Source organism: Benincasa hispida, chromosome 7 (genome assembly GCF_009727055.1).
Source record: "Benincasa hispida cultivar B227 chromosome 7, ASM972705v1, whole genome shotgun sequence".
NCBI classification, from domain to species: Eukaryota; Viridiplantae; Streptophyta; class Magnoliopsida; order Cucurbitales; family Cucurbitaceae; genus Benincasa; species Benincasa hispida.
This window is the reverse complement of record NC_052355.1, coordinates 23,394,238-23,412,297: the sequence shown is the minus strand read 5'-3', so window position 1 is coordinate 23,412,297 and position 18,060 is coordinate 23,394,238. Positions and strand designations below refer to the sequence as shown.

General features: G+C 32.1%; 1 protein-coding gene across 1 annotated transcript; it reads left to right on the top strand.

The window, feature by feature from the left end:
- The first annotated feature begins 1,593 nt into the window (after positions 1–1,593).
- LOC120080839 (syntaxin-31) lies at positions 1,594–4,737 on the top strand. Its single transcript, XM_039035491.1, has 6 exons — positions 1,594–1,986; positions 2,762–3,012; positions 3,116–3,255; positions 3,361–3,399; positions 3,961–4,164; positions 4,381–4,737. Exons 1-6 carry the CDS (start codon positions 1,761–1,763, stop codon positions 4,535–4,537), a joined length of 1,017 nt encoding a protein of 338 aa, XP_038891419.1. The 5' UTR covers positions 1,594–1,760; the 3' UTR covers positions 4,538–4,737.
- The last annotated feature ends 13,323 nt before the right edge of the window (positions 4,738–18,060 follow it).

Below are 18,060 nucleotides of genomic sequence, written 5' to 3'. Positions count from 1 at the left end.
AAGGTTCTTTCTTTGTTATCTACTCTTCACTAATGATTTAAAAGATTAAGCCAAATTTTGAGAACTAAAAAAAGTAGCTTTCAAAAAGTTTGGAATTTGGCTAAGAATTCAACCATTGTAATTAAAAAAGATACAAATCACTGTAAAAAATATTGATAAAATATACCTAATTTTTAAAAAATAAAAACAAAAAAACCAAATAATTACTAAAAGAAGCTTTAAAAATTTTGGGAGACTAGAAACAAGATTCTGTATCAAGGTGGAGGTTTTAGTTTAATATAACAAATATGAAATATTTTGAAACTAAATATAACAAATATGAAATATTGTTATATTTAGTTTTAATTAATTTTATATGGACTATATATAATAATGAAATAATTATAGGATATTATATGTTATGATTTCATTGGAATGCTTGTATAAATGATGTTTCTTCTTCTAATGATATTACTTCTAAGTATTTATGGAAAGCTTTTGTGAGCCCTCTTAAAAGTCTGAAAATCTGTTGTTGAAATTTTTTTCATGATTTGCCCGAACACTCATATATATATATATATATATTATGATAAGACTAATATGGCTAAAAAAGGAATCATTATCAATTTTTAAGTTTTTTTTTTTTTTTTTAAGAAGTGAGGATACAACTAGTCATCTTCTTGGACAAGCGGTAATGATTGTTTGGCAAATTTGGGAGACTAGAAACAAGATTCTATATCAAGGTTGGATGTCAATTACGAGATCATATGTGCTTGTACTGTTAGACAACTAGATTATGTTGTTTTTTATCAATCAGGTGATTCTAACCATGGATATATTACATCAAATGGTTTTCATGGTCTTTTGACCCGTTCTAGATAGTTCCTTCCTCTCTAAATGTCTAATTTGGGTCACTGATTTTTGTCGGGTGCTCTAAGACCATCTTAGGCATTTCCCTTTTACCGGATTAAAGTTCATTCATAAATATGGTGAGATCAAGTTTCTCGAAGCGATAACTATTTACAAAGGATTGATATTTTCCATTGATTAACATGCTAATAGTCTTTGTGGAGTATGATGGTTGGGAAGTGGTCGGCCTTTTGAATAATATGACAATCAAATCAATATTGATGAGATAGCTTTTGTGTTAGAGATTCTAAAATAAGATTTCATGGTCTTGACGAGTAATTTACACTCCATCCATCATCACAATTTTCTAGTGCACTTTCTTGCGAGAAAAGACTTTAGAAGAGAAACCATTTTCTCCTTTCAAACTCCATATTCTAAGTGGTTTTTGTGATTGTTTTCTCTCAATGTAATTCTTTAAAAAAATATAAAATTTATTATTATTTTTAATATTCTTAATCATTTATCAACAAGAGCTCAACTTAATTGACATCTATATGTGCTAAAAATTAAGAAGTCCATGGTTCAAATCCTCCCACCCATTTGTACTAAAAAAATAATATTCTTAATCACTTGACTTAGGAAATTATTCGAATTATTTAAAATATTTTATTTTCATTTTCTTAAATAATTATCTATCTCGTATAAAATATGGGCCACACACTTAAGAGCCCAAGCAAAGAATAGCAGATTGACGGATCGGACCAAGCCCAGTACATTCACCCATTGTCGCCGTTGGCCAGCGGAGGTCCAAAGCAACACCGATCATGGTGTGTGATGTCAGATGTGTTGCTTGCGACAGCTACGTCTAACCAACGAACGATAATCAATTTCAATCCAATGCCTTGATTTTCCACTACCACCGCCATCGGCAAATGGCTTCCGTATATCGTGATCGGACGTCGGAATTTCGGTCACTGTCGGAGACGTTAAAGAAGTTCGGCGGAGCCACAGCAGCCGTCAATCCAGCTCAAAATGAACCATCGGCGTCTACGCCCTCCGGATCACCGGCCTTCGCACGATCAGAATTCAGCAAAAAGGCCTCCCGCATCGGATTGGGAATCCAAGAAACCTCTCAGAAGATCGTGAGACTTGCTCAGTGTATGCATTTTTCGTTACCCTTCTCAAAGCTATGATTCCATTTTACCCCCTTTTGCTGCGTGTATTAATTGGTTCAAGTATGGATGTTGTAATTTAGCAATCGGGTTTTGAGACTTTGTTTCCATATTTGATGATCTTCCTTTAGTGGCGGAATATTTTTGGTAAATTTGGTAATCTGCATACTGCTGTCTATTATGAACATTTAAACTCGATTACTTTGTATTGATCAAATTATTGTTTGCAATTTGATTTTTGTTTTCTGAGCAAGATACTGCAAGCGAAAGCCAGTTTCGTGAGACGCTTAGATACATGAAGTTAATCAATTATAGTTATCTATACATTGCAAAGGATGTACACGTCCTAATGTATTAAAAGCGTTACTTGATTTACAAATCAGGAGCACAAAGTTCTGAATCAGCAAATGTTCTGTATGTTGATTTTCTAATGGGAATACGATCTGATAACTTATTAATGTAATACTTCGTTTATTTATCGAAGAAAATGAAATTACACGCCAAAGTGAGCTTAGTTCAATGGAATTGACATGACCTTCTTTCCTAGAGGTCGAACATTGGATCCCCATCCCATAGTTGTTCTACTAAAAAAAGAAAAATGGAAATTACACTCCACAATTACACTGATTTTCACATATTTTGTGCCTCTTTCTTTTTTCTCTCATTAAGTTGTAGAGTACTGCTTGAAATAATAAGTGGTTACTTACCAGGAAGCACTCACGACTAATGAGGGCCATATTTTATCCTTCTGAACTTTGCAGTGGCGAAAAGATCATCAATGTTTGATGACCCAATCAGGGAAATACAGGAAATGACTGCTTTGATTAAAAACGATATTACATCCTTGAACGTAGCTATCACAGACTTGCAAACCATCCAAAACATGGAGACAACAGAGGGGAATTATTCAGAGGATAGAGTGATTCATTCAACAGCTGTCTGTGATGACCTGAAGAGCAGACTGATGGGAGCTACAAAACAGCTTCAAGATGTGCTAACTACAAGAACAGAGGTCTATCCTAAACATATCGATATAACATATCCCATGCTTACTCAGCTTTGGCTTCCTATATATTTAAAGCTTATTCTTCTAAATTACATGTTTTTCATAACAGAACATCAAGGCCAATGAGAGCCGGAGACAAATATTTTCTGCAAATGCAACAAGAGAACTTCCTTTTCAAAGTCAAGCCAAAACTGTAACTCAACCTCCACCTTGGTCAAGTAATACATCTGGAAATGCCCAATCATCCTTGTGAGTATCCATTGAAGTGACATGCAAATATTGCTTCTAATCCTAGAAACAGGATAATTTTTATTTTCTGATAACTTAGTTGCTTACGCGTAGTCTTCTTAACAGGTTGTCATCAAATGGAGCTCAAGTTGGGGGTCAATTGAGGTTTGTTTCATGCTACTAACCATGCCCCACGTTCTTGTTGTTCTTGAAGAGATGGAAAGTCATGTAGTTCTGAGAGAGAGAAATAGTGCTTAACATGCTCATGGTTTAAGCTGAGTCGGATCTTTTATCCGTTTGCTTTTACTCATACACTGTTGAAATTGGTATTTCACAGTCTTATGTCCATGTAGTTGGTGTTCTTTTTATATATACATGATGCATCCTGATGACTTTTAAGAAAGTTGCATGATTGCCTTCTTCACCAATGTACTGCAGGCGAGGATTTCATCATGTTATTGTATCCAGATATGCTTGCCATCTTAACCTACATGCCAATCATAGACATGATCTCCGAATGGTTATTGTTGCATGTTGTTGATGCCATTTTCATTAACCTCATTTTAACTTTTTGAAATTTGTTAATCCTGATGGTTCGTTGCCTTTTTGAAGACTGGATCTGGTTGCTTAGTTAATTTTTATAATCGAAATAGTACGGTAGGTGCAGTGCTGCAGTAGAGTATTCTGCTTGTCCATAACTATCTATATTGTGCCTTGTTAAGTCAGACGAAGGTTAGCTGTGGAGAACATGAACACCCCATCACAGCAAATGGAGATATCAATGTTACAGCAGGTGGTTCCTAGGCAGGAAAATTATTCACAAAGTCGTGCAGTTGCGCTCCATAATGTGGAGTCTACCATATCAGAACTCAGTGGTATTTTCACACATCTTGCCACAATGGTAGCACATCAAGGAGAACTTGCTATCAGGTATTTTGTCCTTGCTTAGCTGTCTCTTGTTAAGGGGAAAAAAAATATAGAAACATCTCTGGTTGCTTGGATTTCGATCCTTTGTACTGGACACCCTTTACCTTGTTCACATAATCAATTAGTTCTCGTTCTTAATGCTATTCTTTAATTGTGCTTGTGAAGGCTAACTGAAACTTCCATCCTCTGAATTAAGTTTGGTTATTGGTTCATCATCAGGATTGATGACAACATGGATGAATCATTGGCAAATGTAGATGGTGCTCGGAGTGCTCTTTTAAGGCATCTTAACCAGATATCATCGAATAGATGGCTTCTTATAAAAATATTTGCCATTTTAATAATTTTCTTGATGATCTTTATTTTCTTGGCATAAATTTCAGCTCCCAAACCTAACAAAATTTTTCCGATGATATTGTGTGGCTTCCATTATGGGGTTCTATTAAGTTTATCATGTACATGAATGCAACAAGTTGCTTATATTTTTACAGAAAGAAGCATCTATTGTATTGTGGGAATTTGGATCAAATTCCTGCTTGGGATTACAAATTCTATCTCAAATTCGTTAAAGTTGAATTCTCCTAGCTCTACTATGTTAGAACTGTGTTTGTTATCTTGAGAAACATAATCCTGGGGGGGGTGGTGGTGGGGTGGGGGAGGATAGATTTAGATAATAGATAGAAGCATAGGCTAAAACATTTTGGAGCTACAAAGATCATCAGGCTTTGGTAGAAAAAGGAAGATTAGAAAGCATGATTGGGATGTAAAGTCATTTGAGATTCTTCATTGTGTTTATAATGTTGCCATTTTAAATGGATAACTATTGTATAGTACAAGTTTGAGCAGAAATCTCAAATCTCTTGGATTTGCTGAAAGGATTTGAGTGATTTTGGGCTACTTTGGAGACAGATCTAATCTTATCTTTGCATTATAACGTTGTATTATTTGTTGTACGACGAGAGCACTACACTTCATTTCCAAGCTTTTTGAGACTAGCACCATGGATTTTCTAGAAAGGAGCAAAAAAAAAAAAAAAAAAAAAAAAAAAAAAAAAGAAAAGTGGGCGTGATCTCTAAATGCCAGGTTTTGTTTCGTGTGATTGTGTTTTCTTTCATTCTTTTTAAAACTTACTTTTAATGTAGATATAAAAGTTAGAAATATTTGTCTTCCCCCTTCATTATCATTTTACAGACTTTTTTTTTCCTGTTTATATATATATAAAATTATTATAAATTTTATTTTATTTTTAATTTCCAAACATAGAAAAATAAATGAGGTTGTTTTCAAATATAGAAAAATGTGCTAACTTATTTACAAACATAACAAAATGTCACTGTCAATAGACAGGGATAGACGATAAATGTCTATCAGTATTTATCATAGATAAACAATGACATTTTTTTATATTTGAAAATATTTTTAGTAGTTTTGTCTTTAAAGCAATAATCTAGCTAAATATATATATATATATATATATTTTAATTCAAAAATCAAAAGAACAAAATAAGAAATGAAAACAATAAAGAAAATACCTTAAAAAGAACAAAACATTGTTCTTGTTTTATGGTATAAAACTTGGAAAGTTACATCTATTTGGAGGGGTTTGTTTTTTTTGTCTTTAGACAATTGAATCAATATCTATTTTTTTTTTTTTAAAAAAAACACGAAAGAAAGAAAGAAAATAGAAACAAATAATCATTATCTATTTGACATATTTGTTTTGTTAGAAAAGTCTTCTAAAAATTTGCAATTCAAAGGGAAATTTGTAATGATAGAAAAAATGTTAAATTATTTACAGAATAAAAAAAAAAAAAAACACTGATAGACATTGATAGACTTTTATCAACCTATCAGTGAGAGATGTCTATAAGTTTCTATCCCCGATAAACATAGATCGACTTCTATTAGTCTTTATCAACTTCTATCAAAGAAGATTAAAATTTTGCTATTTTGTGTATTTAGTTTCATTCTTTTTCTAATTTTAAAATCCCCCTAATTCAAACCAAGAAATTCTGACAACAATATACTGAAAATTTTATTTTTTTAAGTATTTCAAGATTTGAGAACTAAAATTTCAAATTGTAGAATTACACTGAAAAATAAATATACTATTTTAGAGTTTAAACAACTTGTCTTTATTCGTGTTAAGATGAGGATAAGTATAATATGATGGATTATAAATAATATAATATTGTGATAAAATAGAGAGGAGAGAAGAACAACCATAAAAACATAAAGAGAAACTGAGAGAAGAAAGTAGAGAACATGTGTATTATACTCAATTGAGGTATATCTTACAAAAGTACCATAAACTACTATTTATAGGACATGAAATGATGTATGTTACAACATAGAATTCAATGGAGGTTGCATGTTACAACATGAAATTCAATGAGAGGTTTATGTTATTTGATTACATATGTAGATTATGGATATCTATGCTAAATATTATATATATATATATATATATATATTACATTTATAATACCTTCCCTAGGTATCCATATTATATAAAATAAATGTCTCGTTAAAACTTTACTAAAAAAAAACCCAATGCGAAAAACATCCTAATGAAGGGAAAAGAGTAAATTATTTTATATACTTCAATGATTTACTCATTAAAAAAAACCTTGTTAGGAATACCTAGTGGGACAAAACCATAGTCAAGGGAAAAAGAATGTAGACATTTACTCCCCTCATGAAAACATCACTTGATACTCTTGTTGCCACTTACAAATGTTGTGTATTAACTTCTCAAATGTTATTGTAGGAAACATCTTCATCAATAAGTCTCCCAAATCGTCTTTTGAAGAAATTTGTTGAATAGCGATGCCGGTACTTTATGCTTTATCATCTTCATATAAGAATACTATTGGTAACCTTTACATCATCAAGATTTTAACATGATTAAAATAGTCGTTATGATCTGCTTTATAAATTGCCATAATACAAAATTCTTCTTTATGTACTGAGTAACCTATTTAAGATCTAGTCTTATGGGTTAGATGAGTAACCTGCATCTCACAATCTGATTAGTATGGGTGAAAGTGACTAGATTGCCAACTCAACATGCCTACCTTTTTGGGGACTTGTCTGATTTGGGAGCTGGGAACTCAGTTACATAAGATGAAATTCACTCCTTCCCCGAAACAGGGGTAAGTAGATAGATTGCTCCCTTTAAGGGCTGATTCCGGGGCTTGAACATAGTGACCACAACTTCTCTTTGGAAGAGAAGGCTCCGTCATAGTAGGACTATGACTTATGTTCATTAGAGGGATAAGTTCTACTTAAGAAGTTAGATGTAACTACAGGGGCATAACGGTTATTGGCCAAACTGTACTTACAAGCGATCTGTGAAGGGTTATCGCACTATTGATTGGTTGATATGGACACATAATATATCTGTAGTAAGGAGAGTGCAGTTGTCGGTCTTTAGTGGAGTGCCTGGCAGTTAACGGTTGGTAGATCCTGTGACTAAAGAGTTTAGTCAGTTATTCACGTACCTTTGGAGCTTCGAGCTATAGGTCCATAAGGTCCCCTTAGTAGCTCAATAGATTCAAGTCGAGGATCAGTTCTTGGTGTTGATTTGAAATGTTCAAACTGACAGGAGGTAATTCAATTATCTATGATATGATCGATATGATGTATGAGATACATCAAGTGGAGGATTAATGTAAATGAGATTTACATTAAGGTCCATGGAATAGAAAAAGAGCTGTGGTTTATATGTTTCATGAGATGAAATATTAAAACTATAGGTTATAAATATAGTATGTTAAGTTGATTATCATATATATTTATAATTATATTAATTATTGGATAATTATCTCTTTTTCTCTAATAATCAATTGAGTGGAAGATTATTGGTAGTTTCATGGTAACCGTGAAATAAAAGAAAAAATGTTTTCCTAAATTTAGTAGTTGATGTTTTTTTGAGAGTATCTATTCTCGGAAAGTTCTCACGGTGGCTGTCAAGTAAATGAGATTTACTAAACAATAGCTGAAGAGAGACTAGACGATCGTGGAGTGTTTCTATATGATAGTCATTCAGTTGGCCGATTAGCTAAACGATCGCATAGCTTCTATTAAACAATTGGACATCGTATATACAATAGACATTTGCCATCTCTCACTTGCTCAATCATTTACACGATTGTTTTTCCTTTAGTCTCGTCCTCTAACCAAGTCCATACAGAGCCCACACTTCTGGATTCTCACATCGAGAATACCAAGGTAGCCATTGTGGTGGTGTCGTACTCAACTCGACATAGTCGAGGTTTTTGGAGGTCGTTCGTTGAGATCGCTGTGTTCGTGGCTGCTATGATTGTGCCGTGTTGTAGTCAAAATGTTCGAGCGTTCGTGTGTTGTATTCTTGGAGTCTGTTCGAGCGTTTGTGATCAAGGGTGTTGGAGATGAGTCTTCAAAGGTATGTGAGTTTTGTCCCTTGATCTTATAGAAAAGCATTTTGTAAGTTCGTATGTTGCATAGCTTGTTTGTTTCCGTTTCTTGATTTTAATTGTTAATGTTCATATACGAGTGGAATTTGGAACGATCATTCCACTGCTCATGGAAATCCTCATATCCGATTTCCTTCAACAAAGGCACCATACACCACTATTTATAGGACATGAAAAATGGTGTATGTTCACAACATATAATTCAGTGAGGGTGAATGTTACAACATGAAATTCAATGAGAGGTTTATGATATTTGATAATATATGTAGGTTATGGATATCTACACTAAATATATTATAATATATATTACATTTATAATAAATATTATAAAATAATAATTATACAAAAAAACATAAAACATGTTTGTAAATTATTAATAATTATAGTTGAGATTCAACCAAATATTTAGTTGTAATGACTAAACAACTATTTTTACTATTTAGTAATATAATACCAAATGCATTAATACCCAGCTTTTTAAATTGATATTCAATCTCTAAATCCGCTATTAAATACATATTTGAAGGTCAAATATTAATTTATACTCTTAAACTTTTGAGATCGTATCAATTTAAATCTTAAACTAATCATTGCATCAATTTAAACCCTGAACTTTGAAATAGTATCAATTTAAACCGTGAACTTTCACAAGTATATCAATTTAAACCCTAAACTTTCATAAGTATATCAAAATAAAACATAATGGAGGATTTAAATTGATATATTTATGAAACTCCAAGGTTTTAGTATGAAAGTTCAATATTTAAATTGATATTTAGGGTTTAAATTGATACAATTATTAAAATTCAAGGTTTAGAGTGATACAATGATTAGTTTAGGGTTTAAATTGATACAACCCTCAAAGTTCAGGAATCAAGGGTGTAAATTGATATTTACCCTATTTGAAAATACCGAAAACATGAACTATAACTTTATTTTTTTAATGAATAACATTGTTTTATCACTAAACACACAAGTATTTAGTCTTTTAATTTTAATATTTATGTGCCCCATTGATTGTATTATTTAAGAATTATATGATGCGTTGTGGTTTCAAACACTTTAATGTTTGATAGGTAAACATTAAATTAAACAAAGTTAGATTAGAACATTAGAAAATATACCCTACTTAATTCCTTTTTGCATCAAATTCATAATATATAAAATTTAACCTAATTTTGGGAGTAAAGAATGCTCCCGAAGTGGGATCTTTAGGGAGAGTAATATTTGAGTGAAGAAAGGCATATGAATGGCCGACATGGATTCAAAATTTCAAGTCTTGAAGACCATGATTGAACAAGAAAAGAAGTGGAAGATGACCAGTAAATGAAAAGACTGCTACTAATAATAATATTAATATTAATGGATATCCATTATATTATCATGAAATTTTGTCACACTAACTCACTCATTCATGATTCCCACTATATATCTTAAATTTCAATCACTCTTCCAACCCAAATCCTTCACTCATTTAGTCATATTTGCAATTCAAAAGGAAGATAATTTGTTTGCTTCTTACTTTGTATCGTAGCTCAATTGTTGTCAATTTTTCTTTGTTTCTCTCGTGGATTTAAAAACATTTCTTTTTCATAAAAAAAAAAAGGGTTGTTTTCATGTCCTTTTTTAATGATAATCTCCTTAGATTTTCATAATCTCATCAGATCAATAGGTTAGTTTATGTATAATTGACCACATTTCTACATAAAATGTTAAGGGCCTATAATCAAGATCACACACTCTTATTGTGGCAAAAGATATTTTGAGAGGAAATGTAGGAGTTTGTCCCATGTTGGAAGATTTTGTATTGCAAGATGGGGGTATACATATAGAGGTTGGCAAGTGGACTTTCCACATTCATGTGCCTGCTGACAAATGAACGGGTTTGGGTAAAAAAAAAAATAACTGTTTACTATTTTTCTCTTTATTTTTTTTATCAAAAAGTTTTACTGTTTTATTACCGTTTTCAAAATCAACTTATAAAAATGTATTATGATTCAGTGAATCCAAATAATTAAATTTCAGATCTAAAACGTTTTTTCTTCTTCATATAGCCTTAGTCATTTTCATTTTGAAAACATAGAATACACGAAATTTAATTTCATCTTCTTAATCTTCTGTTGTCGTTTCTGAACTATTTTTTGTTTGATTCTAATCTGTTCTTCGATGAGTATATATCGAAAATTTGGTGTTGGGTAGACATTGGAAAGCAATCAACTTCTTTCAATTAATTAGCAATCAAAGTTGCGTCGTTCTTGCTTTCGAGACAGTAAATTCTCCAAGACACTTTGCATTTGGTTCATCACCTATTACATCTTTCAACATTACCACCCTAACTTCTAACTCTGCATGACATACATGTAAGCTATAAAGCACAATCACTCGGTTTGATTATAACAAAGTGCTATTTGTGGCATAGTATAGCACACAAACTCAAATTTGATGAAACAATGTACCTTCTATTTATAATGGATATTTGAGGTGGAGATTGATGACTTTCTTTCTCTCTTTCTCAAAAGTCATTCAACATTTCGTTGCAAAAATAAATTTCCATTTGACAATGAGACTCAAATTCATTTTTTTCTATGCTATATTGATTTTTAGCACCAGCTTGCACGTTATTATCCACTTTAAAATTCTACATCTTGTCATAATTTGGCCTATTTTGTTCTTTTGTGGATTTATAAGCTAGTCCATCCAATTTTTTCGTGGCTAAAATTGTCATCACATCGATTTATTTATTTAAGAACAAGTGAAAAGTAAACGTTATGGTCCAAGATTCAAAATTCGAATTTAATGTCTTAATGTCTGATGAACTTGAAAATAAAGTGTACCCAACATGAAATTGTTTCAAGCCAAGCATGTTTAACTTTGGATTCAAGAAAAAAAATGAAGAGTAAAGATTTTGGGTCTAAGATTTAAAATTTGGATTTGACATCGGATGGCTCTCGAAAAGGAATTTACACTAAACATAAAATTGGTCTAAATTATGCATGCCTAACTTTGAAGTTTCTATAATTGAGCCACAAAAGAAGAAAGTGCATTTTGTTGGTATAGGTAATAGCTATCAAATTTTTAGGATAATTATAATGGACAGCGCTTTTAGAGTTAATAATCAACTTTATATCAACATTTTAAAAAATTATAGATATAGCACAATCTATATGTGACAAACTGTATCGCTGATAGACTTTTATTATCGATATATTCTATAGACTGAGAATTATATTAAAGTGAGTATAACTTAATCATAGTGAATATGGTATAAAGAGATTTATTGACCTCCCTCCAATAATAATTATATGGAAGAGAAACCACAAAAATATTTTGTGATTTAAAATAGAAGTTGTGTTGAAGAAGAAATTAAAAATTTAATTAATAATTTATACCCATTAAAAAAGTCATTAAAAGGAGAAGAATAAGATAAATAGAATAATTACTTTTCCTTTTATGGCTGCATGAAATGTTGGATCTTTCTTTAATAAGGATATGATTAACGGTAAAGCTGTCCTCTGAACCATTGCTTAGAAAAATATAAGCAAAACCCTTTCCAGCTAGCGTGCTTGACTAGCTATTATATTTATAAACTAATGTAATTTTTATTACAAAAATTGGTAATCAAAAGGACAAAAAAAAAAAAAAAAAAAAAAAAAAAAAAAAAAAAAAAAAAAAGAAGGCATTTTCGTTATTATTATTAGTATATTTTAAAGAAAAGAGAGCCATCTTTGATGGACTTGCAATTTCGTGATTCATCTAATAATGAATATAAAATAGAGAAATTAAAGAGTGGCAATTTGAGAATATGATAGGTAAAACGTGTCAAACTTTTTTTCTATTTTATAGATATGACAACTTTTCATCTTCACAACAGATTCCTTTTCAGCCTTCTCTCTCTCACGTTTCATCTCTTTCTCTCTTACTTTCACGTTCTATCTCCAAGCCATCCGACCAATTACCACTACTTGCTTTGCTGTATTTCTGCTCACCGATTTCCATTTTTGTTCCGTTAAACTCCCTTTGCAAGCTCAGATAAGGGAGGTTAACGAGACGATTGTGGGCGAAGGCGGCGATGGTGAGGAGGTGGTGAAGGTGATCGACAACGAGACAGAATTGGTAGGGGAAAACGTCGTCGTACGTGTGGTGCGTTAGGGCAAGGCAATGGACGATTCTCTCCTCTCTCTCCCTCTCTCTCTTCTCTTTGCTGCAACCCCTCCTCTTTCCAACATAAAGTGTTCCTAATTAAAAAAATCTATTTAATTACAAAATTGCCATAAATCTATATTTACATAAATGCCCTTCAATTTAAGACACTTAAAATAACTAGTCATTTTAAACCGTAAATCAATAGTATATCAAGTATATCAAGTGTATATCAACAATGTATCAAGTGCATCAGATGTATACTAGTAGTTCAAGTGTATCAAGTGTACCAAGGGTATCAAGTGTATATCAGTAGTGTATTAAGTGTATATTAGTAGTGTGTTAAGTGTATCAAGGGTATCAATTGTATCACGTGGGTTGGATTTGTTTTTTGTGATTTTTGCAAAAGTAATAAGTTTTGGTTATGGACCTAACTCTTAAAATTTATTTTACCAAATCTGCAAGAATCCCTATAAAATAATACTCAACAAGTAACCACCAACACGAGTACATTCGTCAACTGACATCAAATATGTAGTCTCAATTAAGAGGACAGAGTCCACTCGTATATTGTTAAACTAAAAAATCTACCCATTAATTCCTTAAAACAGATCTGTTTGGCCTATGTATATATATATAAGTCTCTCACTTGTATGTTGTTGAACTAAAAAAACTATCCGTTAACTTCTTAAGACAAATTTGTTTGGCCTATTATATGTATACACACGATCGTAATTCATATTTAGACAAATCAAATTTTAATATCTTAGGTAACATGAGTACCATTTTTGAAATACACGAGAGTTGATATCAATATTAATTAATTCAAGAGAAAAAAAATATATTATAAGTATATTGAAAATCACTTTTGATACATGAACTTTTATTAGAGTAACAATTTAGTTCCTGAACTTTAGTTTGCATTGACTTAGTTCTTATATTTCTAAATTTGTAACAATTTTTAGTCTTTTGTACTTCTAGATTTGCAATAACTTAGTACCTAAACTTTAATAAAGTATAAATCAAGTCTTTATACATTACAAATTGCAACGATTTAGTTCATATCGTTAAAAAATACTAGTAAGATTCAATAAATTTTTTTTACACATATTGATTAATATACTAAATAGGAGTCAAGTTTGTTTATAAACCATAAAAATTGAGTCATTACATAACTAAAATTGATTAATAAATTTGATTGTATTTTTCATGATATGGACTATTGTTACAAATTTTGAAAGTATATAGATTTAATTGTTAAAAGTGGTGAAAGTATAGGGATTAAGTTGTTTATTATGCTAAAATGAGCATAGCTCAACTGACATAATATTTATGCTATCAAACTCAAAGTTAGAGGTTCGATTATTCCCCCACCGTTATAAAAAAAAGACTAAGTTATTATCAAATTGAAAATATAGGGACTAATTAAGTTGTTATATTGTTAATATTCAAGGATTGAATTATTATAAATTTGAAAGTGCAAAGTTTCAATGATGATTGTTAAGTTTTGGATTAAATTTCATTGAAATCCTAAGACCCAGTTTGATAATGATTTTGCTTTTTAGTTTTCTCTGTTTTTAAAATTTATACATATATTTTTTTGTGTAATGGATATAGAGGAAACACACATGTCAAGATATAGTATAGTAAAATGGTTTTGAAGGATCGAGCATCATCCTTAGGAATCAAACGTTATAGATTTTTGTCTAGCTATTTTAGAATCATGTCAATTTTATTTAAGGAATGGAAACTAAATGATTGATTGAATTTTTAAAATCAAATTAAAGTAAGAAAAATAAGGATTGAACTTCAGATAATAAAACTGTCCTAGAGTGTCGATTTGACTATTTACTTCATTCAATCATGTAAAGATTCTATAGAATCTTGTGACATTGAGAATGTTTAAATCTAGAATCTACATTCTTGGTTGGGTGGATTTCTTCGCCTAAATTCGGACCAAATAATTTAAATCGTTTTCACTAAATATGTAGTAGTGGTAGCAACTGGTCGAACATAGAGAACCTTTGAATTTCTCTATCAAACAGTTTACAGTTCGAAGTAATCGTGAGGGGAGGGGTTGAAGTTGATTGATTGCAAGAAAAATTAAAGTGCATAAAATTAAAGCAAGTAAAGTTGAGACAAAATATGAAGAAAGCCTAGCTTGGGTTATTACGTGTTTCTCTATTCAATGTACTCATTCATTGATTTCTCATTACTTGAATTGAGTGTTTGCTCACACCTAACCAAACTAATTGAAAAAGCTAATTAGTTCGTCCTAGTCAACTAACTAGTCCAAATTGAATTGATGAAAAGCATGAAAAACTAAATTTGTCTAAGTTACATTAAGATCTAGGGAAACCTTAGGTGGAATACTCAACAAAAAAAATCATGATTAAATATTCATTAGATTGAATTCTAGATTGGTTAGAACAATACGATTTGCAAGCTAATCTAACCTATCAATTCTTAGTGATCGACATAAGATTATATGTCATGTATCAAATGTTAATCAAAAGCATTAATCATAAAATCACAAGCGTATAATAATATAATCATAATCTTATAAGAACAGAACTGAATCAAGCAAATACATCAATCTTCGGTTTAAAAGCTCACAAGTTCATGAAACTAGAGAAAAATCATAAAACCCAAGTTAGAACAGATAGGGACAACTACACTCAAACTATCTCCATAATAGTATGATATTGTCCATTTTGGGCATAAACCCTCATGACTTTATTTTTGGTTTTACCCAAAAAGGCCTCATACCAATGAAGATAGTCATCCTCACTTATATACTCATGATCCTCCCCTTATCTAACCAATGTGGGACTTTGGTCGCATTACCAACAATCCTCCCCTCGAACAAAGGACCACTGAGCCTCCCATCAAATAGTCATCCATCCGTCTAACTCATATCTTGGCTAACTCCTTTTCACTCGAGCATACTACCTATCCAATAGAGTTCAACCACGGATCACACCATGACTACTTCCAAGGCTCCACTATACATCTTTGTTCAGCACTCAAGGATTCTACCGAGCATGGTTAAGTCAAGGGCATGGCTCTGATACCACTTGATAGGGACAACGACACTCAAACTATCTCCACAATAATGTGATATTGTCTAGTTTGGACATAAACCCTCATGGCTTTGTTTTTTGTTTCACCCCAAAAGGCCTCTACCAATAAAGTTAGTCATCCTCACTTATATACTCATGATCCTCCCTTATCTAACCAATGTGGGACTTTGGTCACATTACCAACAATGGACATCCAAGAGTTGTTTAGGGATATAAAATTCCCCTTGTGGATTTTATAAGATTGAAACAAGCATCTAAATCTTGGAATATGAGATTTGGCACTGCGATCAAATTTTATGGCTTTGAACAAAACGTTGACATACCTTGTATTTACAAGAAGATTGTCAACAAAACTGTAGCATTCTTAATATTATACGTTGATGATATCCTACTTATTGGGAATGATGTAGGATTTCTAGCTAACATTAAGAGATAGTTAGCAACATAATTCCAAATAAAAGATTTGAGATAACCACAATATGTTCTTGAAATCCAAATTTTTTGAAATCACAAGAATAGAACGCTAGCCTTATCCTAGGCTTCTTATATAAACAAGATATCGTCTAGATATAAAATGCAAAATTCTAAGAGGTGTTTCCTGCCTTCCAAACATGGAATTCATCTGTCTAAGGAACAATGTCCTAAGACATCTCAAGAAGTTGAGGATATGAAATGTATTCCGTGTCACACCCCGTCCCAGATTACCCTCTTAACCTGGAAGGAGATGTGATGATAGTTGTTACCAGCCTAGCGCTGACACTTACTGCCTAACTTAACCTTCTGAATACATACAATCTCAACATACTGAACAGATTACTCGAAACTTAACACATTTACATTACAGGGTTTTAAACATTGTTCATACACACACTTATGTATATTACAACTTAGTGAGCCCAACATACAACACTAGTCCCCATATGACCGACACATGTGTACTAACAACTACAGAGTCATCAATTTCTACAACTTGTATCTTTGAGTGACAGAGCAGAAACAGAGACGTCCTCTGGGAATTAAGCGCTACCTGGGGGAAAAACATTTGAAACATGAGCTAGAAGCCCAGTGAGTGACTAACTTTTAAAACATAAGCATCATACATAAAACTGATAGTAAAAATGAAAGCTTTAACTAAAAATATAAACTTAAGCAACCATCATTTATGTAATTATTAACCTAATAAATCACATCTGTACATAGCCGGACTATTTCTTACTTTGAGAATGGCCCTCTTGCTCAACTCTCAATACTTGGCCTCTTTCTTGAGAGTGAACCCTCTTGTCCAACTCTCTACCTTACTTAACTGCTTAGCTGGGAGAAGGAACCCTTTTGTTCAACTCTCCAAGCTACTCTAGGTTGAGGTGTGTCGCCTTTGTCCACTACCTTTCATCTAGCTTTCTTCATACTAACGCAGATTAAGGTATGTCACCTTTGTCCATCACCTTACCCCATATTAACCTAGGTTAAGGTATATCACCTTTGTCCATCATTTTACCTAGTCTTTCTCATGCTATATCAGGTTAAGGTATGTCTCCTTTGTCCATCACCTTACCTCGTATTTTCTTAGGATAAGGTATGTCACCTTTGTCCATCACTTTTCTCCTAGTCTTAGTTGTCTTACGTGCACGTAGACTAGATCTTATCGTTAGACTCATGTCTAGGACTTAGTTCTAGTACCTTCACATCTAGTCATTCAATACTGAGCTACTCATATGTTCTAAGGCACATTCTTATCTCTATGTGACTTGGTTGACCAAGGCATTAAGTACTAACGCATACTCACGATCATTAAATTACATAACATGACATTAAAGAGAGATGTTGGGATTCTCGGAGTCTTGTAGTTTGTTATCTGTACACATTGTTATTAATAAAATAAGAGTTATTTTATTTGGCATTTACACATATCCAATAAATAAAGGCCCATGATTATTGTATGTAAACTTAAGCATGTATATGAGATATACAAGTGGATCATGCCTTAAGTGATAACCTAAAAAGGTCTGTAGTATAAGGATTAAGAAGGGATACCTGATCCTTGTGACATTACGTATCCGACCCGCATTGTAGAGGTTTGCAAGTATTGTGAACTACTACAGATGATAGATCCTGACCATTCATGTGGAGACATGCGAGCGAGGGTGTCCTATACAAAGAGTTTGTATAAGACCGAACCACGAGGTGACTAGTCTCTGTATATAACGTCGTTGATGTTGGAA